General features: G+C 44.4%; 1 protein-coding gene across 1 annotated transcript; it reads right to left on the bottom strand.

The window, feature by feature from the left end:
* Positions 1-840: 840 nt before the first annotated feature.
* On the bottom strand, positions 841-6,628 carry hps6 (HPS6 biogenesis of lysosomal organelles complex 2 subunit 3). The gene has a single exon (XM_005474158.4). It carries the CDS (start codon positions 6,224-6,226, stop codon positions 3,431-3,433), a length of 2,796 nt encoding a protein of 931 aa, XP_005474215.1. The 5' UTR covers positions 6,227-6,628; the 3' UTR covers positions 841-3,430.
* Between the last annotated feature and the right edge of the window lie 762 nt (positions 6,629-7,390).

Genomic DNA, 7,390 nt, shown 5'->3' with positions numbered 1-7,390 from the left:
TCATGAGGAAACCACCTATTTGCTGTGAGGGACACACATGCACCCTGTCCTCCCTTTGCTTTTTGCAAGCACTGTAAATGGTTTGTCTCTATTCAGAATGCTTAAACGGAACAAACATTCCTCATGCAGGCCTTGAATGTGGAAATATTTCAGCATATTTACACACCTAAATACTTCCTCTGTGTCACACACACACACACACACAAGTGCAGCTGTAAGTGGATTTGCCATGGAAGAAAAGGGATATGGTGAAACTCGGGAATGGGGCAGTGGATCAAATGAATGATCAAATAACTGCGTGTACAGCGTTTGTTTTTCAGGCTGGGTTAAACTGTAAATACAGGTAAAAAAAAAAAAAAAAACCCCAACCAAAAACAAGTAAGGACATACTGGTCTTGACATTTCAATTGTCTGTTGTGTAGCTAACTTGCAAAGCAGCGTCTCACAAGATCACAAGACCATCTGGCATGTTGAGTTAACTCTGCACTAGACAGATCTAGACAAACCAGAACTACTTTAATCTGTGGGAAGGAGGACTTGGCAGGCAGATACCAATGACATGTTTTGGAAAGTGCATTAAAATGACCTGACAGATACACAAATTTTTAACTGCCTGCTGTCTATCACTTCCCTATTCATCACGGAGCTCTGTAGCAGCATGGCTTAATCTAAAACAAAACAACAAATCAAAACTTTTACAAGATACCAAAGTGCAATCAAAACTCCAACGTCAACAACACTGCATGTTACAAGCGGCACGTCTCCCGAGGCCGTTAAAAGAAACCGTATTATTAAAATGCAAATGAGCAGGAAATTACACATAAAACTCAAGACGGCAAATTCATGTTTCATCTTCAGTTTAATAGCATACAGCATCTTTTCATAAATACTTACACATTCTTCAACAAATACTGCCTAAGAATTAGCATCACCGAAAGTACACAAAGTTGTCATGTGGATGTGAAATTTTGTTGGGCAAGTGCAGGAGGAGCTTCTCTTTGCCAACAGCAACCTGAAGCAAAGGTTAAGGCGAGTGAATATTAACATCAGAAACAGTTGTGACATTAGGCTCAGTGGCCTCTGTGGGGAAGTCAGGGAGTTCCCAGTGAATCTGAGACGAGTCGAAACATATCTGTTAGATGAGCTGTGCACGCTTTAACACGTCTGTTGGCTGTGCAGAGCCTGGAATGACTGTCGCTTGATTAAATGGACTTGAGAAAGAAATCAGGAAGCTGTTAGGGGCAGTCGCCCTTTCACACCAAGAGCTGATCAAAGTTTAAAAATGCGTATGTCTTCAAAATATGACTAAGACTGAAAAGACAACTGAGCTATGACACTACCCTGTAAATTAGAAGCAGCACCGTAAAAGGCACGCAGGTTTTTCTGCAGCATTTTAGAGTCTGATTGTCACTGAATACCTAAGAGATGTCTGACTTTCTCAAAACCTCACCCAAACAGGACCTTGGTTTATCATTTTAGTAGTCTTCCAAAGATTGGTACATAATAAATAAGCAGAAGAGTGAAATATTATGGACAGAGACTTAACTTTGACTATAACAAGCTTAATAGGCTGCTCCAACAGAAGGCATTAAGCACAACGGGAACACAAATACACCCTTGTTTATGGCACTTAATCAGAAAAAAACCCAAAGCAGAGGCACAACCAATACTGACTGTTGTGATATAAAAGTGCAGCTGGTGACAGAGCATAACCCGCAGTGGCAATAAGACCGAGGGGCTATCATCTCTAATACCATTACCCTCACCGGGTTCATAAAGGAGGACATGCATGACCTTATGCAAGCAGCAGGGTGCTTGTGTGAGTCACAATCTGTCCCACAAGCACTTGAATTTTAACAGAATTACTGCTGAAATTGAATTGAAAGTTGAACTGTGAGTTGCTTTTACTGGCTACTCTGTTTGGTATGTCCAAGGAGTCGGCTGAGAGGGAGCAGAGGAGACAAGATGGAGCCTAGAGTGACCCAAAAAAAGGTGACAGGAATGGAAAATGGAAGCAAAGGAAAGTCACGTAGATTGTTTTGGTTTACAGATTTTACACTATTTGAGAAACTTAAAACCAAACAGAAGCCATCAGCATAAATGTGAAACCAAAAGCAAAGAAAAGAAGCCCTGATCTCCTTCCTTCTTCCCTCCTCTGCCAAACCATACCTAGCTTAAAACAACCCACAAAGGTCAGCTTGTCTGAATTCAGACTATTAGATTACTCACTGCATAAACGCACTTGAGCAAGTAAAAGGAAGCTATACTCGGCTATAATTAGCCAAGATCTATTTTTAAAAAAGGGAACACACCTTTGTATAAAACCCAGCAACAGGAGTTAGTGGCTTTGTTTTTGCTGTTCTGATATAATACAAGAACATCCGCATTCAGGACTTAATCAGTGCCAATCTGAGAGCGGGGTGGAGCATAAAGTGGAGGCAGATGCCATTTTGGCTCAGGAATAACCAGCTCTGTGTTTCACTGAGCACTTACATACTATATTGTGTTAACACTGCTACTTTTTGATAGCATTCTCATACAGGTTAAAGTTACGCAATGCAAGAACATTCTCATCGACGTGCAGTTAAGGCTGAAAAGATAAATAACACTGTAGATACAGTTTATACACATAAAGAGTAGGGATGCACCGATCCGACTTTTCTTTCTTTGCGATATCTGCAGATACAGAGTATCGACGATAAATTATTAAGCTGCACTTGTCACGCAGAGGATTCATTAACTTATATGTAAAGCAACATGAAGGAAATGCACACCTCAGTTATTGAAATGAAACATAAAAACAGGGACTCCTTCTTTCTAGGAAACTAAGCTGAATAAACTTAAATATCTTAAAAAAAGAAGTATTTTAATATTGTATACGACTGATTTATGTGCAGCTGTTTCATTTCAGCTTCATGTCAAAGTCTCCACTGGATTTTCTCTCCTCTGCTCTTGTGTGGCGAAGGAGACAGACAGGCCAAGTGAAGATGACGTTAACCGTATTGACCGCAATAAGCTCCTTAGAGCAAAATGTTCATGCACACAGAAATACGCTGAGATATACACTGATGTGAAATCTTTGCCGCAGATGCCCGATCCTGCCTTTTGTGTCAGTTAATGGTCCGATGTATCGGATCAGTGCATCCCTATTTAAACATTTAAAATTACCTGCAGTTATTACACTGGTAGGATCTTCAGTAGTCATTTAATATTTTCTAGTAGTCACATTTCAACTGTTTAAAAACAAAACAAAACAAAACAAAACATACAATCAAATACGATACTATCTGCATTACAGTGATAGTACCTGTAACATACTGATATTATTCTGTTTTATAATATGATTGTCATCACACTCTGATTTACGCTTTGGTCAGATTATGTGTTGAAGGGAGTATAAAGACAGTTTTTGTTCTTCATTCATTCTTCTTCAAACTGTGTTAGCAGGTAGAGCCACCCTCTGCCTTTGAATAGCTGTTTGAGTGCAGGTCTGCTGTTCAGGGGTTTCTGCAAGAAGAGCTGGGGTGATGTTGTTGCACAGATCAGAGTCTGCACGGGGGTCTGTGACACTGCCGCCCCGCTCAGTGGGCTGGCGAGGCAGTGCCGGAGGGGGGAATGACGGTGACTGGAGGATGTCCACGTAGCGCTGGCTAGGCTTGGTCTCCCTCTGCAACACTTTTCTCAGCAGTGGTTTCAATAGTCCAATGGTCAACTGAGTGCTGTGGGGGTCTGTGAAAGGAGGAGGAGTAGAAGAGGTTGAACTGGACGCCAGGAAAGAAGAGGAGTGGGAGGGAGTGTTCGGAGAGGGGAGGTTTTTAAGGACCAAGTTCAGGATGGTGGTGACGGTGAAATCCTCGGGGCAAAGTGTCCACAGCAAGTCCAGGTAGGGATCCAGGTCTCTGTGATGGGCCACCTCACACAGCAAAATAGTGAAAATCTCCTTGTTGAGCAGCGGACTCTGTTTACAGCACTTCTGGGCCACCTGGGTGACCCGATACCACTGCTTCTTGCTCATGAGGATCCGCAGAGCCTGTAGGATTGCGTTGGGTCGCCCACTCACCAGCAGCAGCTCCACCTCTAAGTCCTGCTGCTGGTCTCTGTCTGGGTTTAAGCTGGACAGAAGGTACAGTGCTCGTTTATATAGTGGCACGTTGCTTTCATTGCAGTCCCCTCCTCTCCCCCCGGAAAAACTCCAAGAGGAAGCCGCCAGGCCCAGACCCAACCCTGTCGAGCCCTGCTCCTTCTGGGCGAGCTCGAGGAATCTGGGCAGCCAGCTGGGCTGGAAATGAAAAACTGACCTGCAGAGGAGCTCAAACACAGGCAAGGCAGCTGAGGAAGTGGAGCTTGTAGATTTTGCTTTACAGTTTGTAAAGTAATCGACCTTAAGGCTGTAATTGTGTTTTGGTCCCCCGTTGGTTAATGACAGGGAGGCTACAGGGCTGGATGACAGACCAGCACTGAGAACAGTTTTCCACACATCGGGGGGAGCTCTGCTGGACAGAAATCCCTCACCGTTGTAGTGTAGCTGCAGAGCAGAGTGCGCCGCCTTCCAACCCTCGGAGGGAAAGATGCTGAAGATGGAGTTGAGGTACAGCAGAGCCTCTTTATCCAGCTCAGGAGATGACAGAAGCCTCAATACTTCTTTCTCAACTAGACTCTCACACACTGCCTCCACCTCTTTAACACTACCCCTCACTAAAGTCCCCTTCACTTCCTCCAGCGAAACCAGAGCCTTGAGCTCGGCCTCAAGAGAACCCATTAGCTTGTCTTGCCCTGCAATACATCCACCTCCTCCATTCTGGGACAGCTGTGCTCCCTTTTGCTTGAAGCCTGTGCAGAGGTAGCTGAAGAGGATGGAGGCTAAAGAGATGGGAGCCTGGAATCTCCCCCCTTTTTTCAGCGAGTCCACTGTGAGCGGGGTGCTGCTCAGGCTCCTCTGCTGGTAGTATTTACAGGCCTCTTCAAAGACAGCTTCGACCAGGAGGGCTCCAGGATGAATACTCTCCACTGTACTGAAACCAGGAGACTTTATTCTGAAGCTGCAGTCTCTGGAGTCCGTCCCCCTGCTCACCACTACAAAAAGTCCAGTTTCTGAGAGCAGGTGAGGTGTACACATATCTGCCCTGTTTGTATATAATAATGCTTCACTCATCAGCACAATCTTTTCCAGCTCTCTGCCACAGTTCAAGTCTATCAGATGCAGGTTTTGCCCCATAAGTAGTGCCAGGGTGTCCTCATACATACCAAGGCTAGTGTGAGTGCTGTAATTTACCAAACAGTTGTCTTCTAGTTTGTATACTTGCCGCAGGACCCCGTCTTTCTGCAGGAGACAGAGCCAGCCTGTGCTGAGCAGCAGCAGGAGGCCTCCACAGGCTGTGGGTGAGAAGCTACAGATCTCAGGTGGTTCAAGAGTTGACAAATATCCTAAGCAATCGATTACCAGCTTCATAAAGTCAGACTCTTTAGCTGAAAGCTTTTTAAGGGGGGTGTTTTTACATGTGGTGCTGACTGTAAAGGAGTCATAGCGAGGGGACCAGGAGAGGAAGAATTTGGAGATGTTCAACAGTGGCTTCGACTTCAAGTCAGGAAGAAGGTGCACATATTCCCCTGAGCTGACCACAGTAAAGTCAGGATTATTGTGGAGGGCGATTTTCACCCCTCCCAAGTTGACAGCCGTCTCTTTCACCTCAAAGTCACGTCTGCAAACACAGTATCTTAACTTATTCCTTGTGGCGCTGGGGACAGGGGAGCTTTCTGACGGCGGCCGCTCCTCGCACCAGATGATAAGATTAGAGCAAGCACAGACAGATACCACTCTAGCCCGGGGACTGTTGCACAGCTGTGATGTCTGCAGGAGATGCCAGCCAGACTTACACTCCTGGAATTTCCAAAACTCAACTTTCCCACTTTCATAAACCACTGCCACAACTGCTGCACCGCTGCTGCTGCCGCCGTGATGCTCCAGATAGAAAATATCCACGATGGGCACGTTTACGCACAAATCCAGTTTCTTCTGGTTGGGAGCCAGCTGGGGTCTTTCATACTTGTCAAAAGTCACAAGACTGACCTTAGGCTTGCGGAGGACGACATGGATGTGACGTCCATCTGGGCTCATGCGAACACTGTTTATCTGCTCGTTGTTATTCAGACTGAGTATCTCTGTCAGCTCTTTACCGTGAGAAAAGTCCCCGAAATCTGACAGCTGCTTCAACACCAACCCCGCCATATTCCTCCGTTTCCACACCGAGCAGCTGCCCGTAAATACTTTGCCACAGCGTATTAACTAGCCTGCTAGCTTCTGTGGCACATAATCGGGGTCCAGAGTAGCTAACTGAATGGCATCCCGTTAATCTTCACCCTCAAGGTCCGTGCGTGAGCAGACGTCCTTCGACAGCCGTCGCCCCCGGTAACGCCATGTCTGTCGACGACAATGACAGCAAACAGTTCGCTAAAACTGACCTCTGAGTAAGTTTTAATCGAGAAAGGCGCTCTACTCATTCCACTGCTATGCTAACGCTCCCCCTGACATCACGGGATTGTTAATTTCCGGATACTCGGGCTGTTTTGCATAAGAGGAGGAGCCACGGCTGCAAAGATCGTGAGCGAGCAGGGAGAAGAGCGACAGCAGAGCAAAAGCGATACATATAGTACAGGAAATGGTGAGGAGATCCGGTACATACGCTTGTAAACTCTTCTTTAATATTACTGACAGCACTTAATTTAACTTATTAGAATGTGTTGAATGTGAAAGCTGGAACACACAAACACAAAAACTGTGATACGTACTGCTTATGTCTATGGAAAAGGAAAGTACAATTTCGGGTTACTAACTCAAACTTCTGAGAAAGTAACTTCGAATTTCGAGTTATTAACCTCCTAGGACCTGGCATCCACATATGTGGACATCACATTTTGGATTGTCTAGACCAAAATAATAAATCTTGCTATTCAAGGGCCCTAATCCACTTACGAGGACATTATACTGCCAGTCCTATCGAAATTTAAAGAGAATGTCCTCATATATGTATCTCATTTTTCTTAGAAACAAAAATCAGGTAAAAAAAAAAAAAAAAAAATCACCTAATGCTTTGTTTTTACATTCATCAGGACCCAATCAGGCCAAATGGCAAAGAGAAATTAAAAATGCATGCCCTGAAAGAGTTCGGGTCTTAGGAGGTTAAGTCGAAATATGGAAACAATTACCCAGGACTGTGAAGCTTCCATAATAATATGCTCTGCATATAGTTTTAAACACTTGTAAGAACTGTAACTTTAGTTATTGCACTTGTTTCGTCTTATTTTGTTACGTTATGTTATACATATTGATATCACCTAGTAGGCTGTGCAGTGTTATAATATGACTTTACTCTGAATTTATTGTATTATTAAT

The sequence above is a fragment of the Oreochromis niloticus genome, linkage group LG13 (assembly GCF_001858045.2).
Source record: "Oreochromis niloticus isolate F11D_XX linkage group LG13, O_niloticus_UMD_NMBU, whole genome shotgun sequence".
Taxonomy (NCBI): Eukaryota; Metazoa; Chordata; class Actinopteri; order Cichliformes; family Cichlidae; genus Oreochromis; species Oreochromis niloticus.
This window is presented reverse-complemented; position numbering and strand designations above follow the sequence as displayed.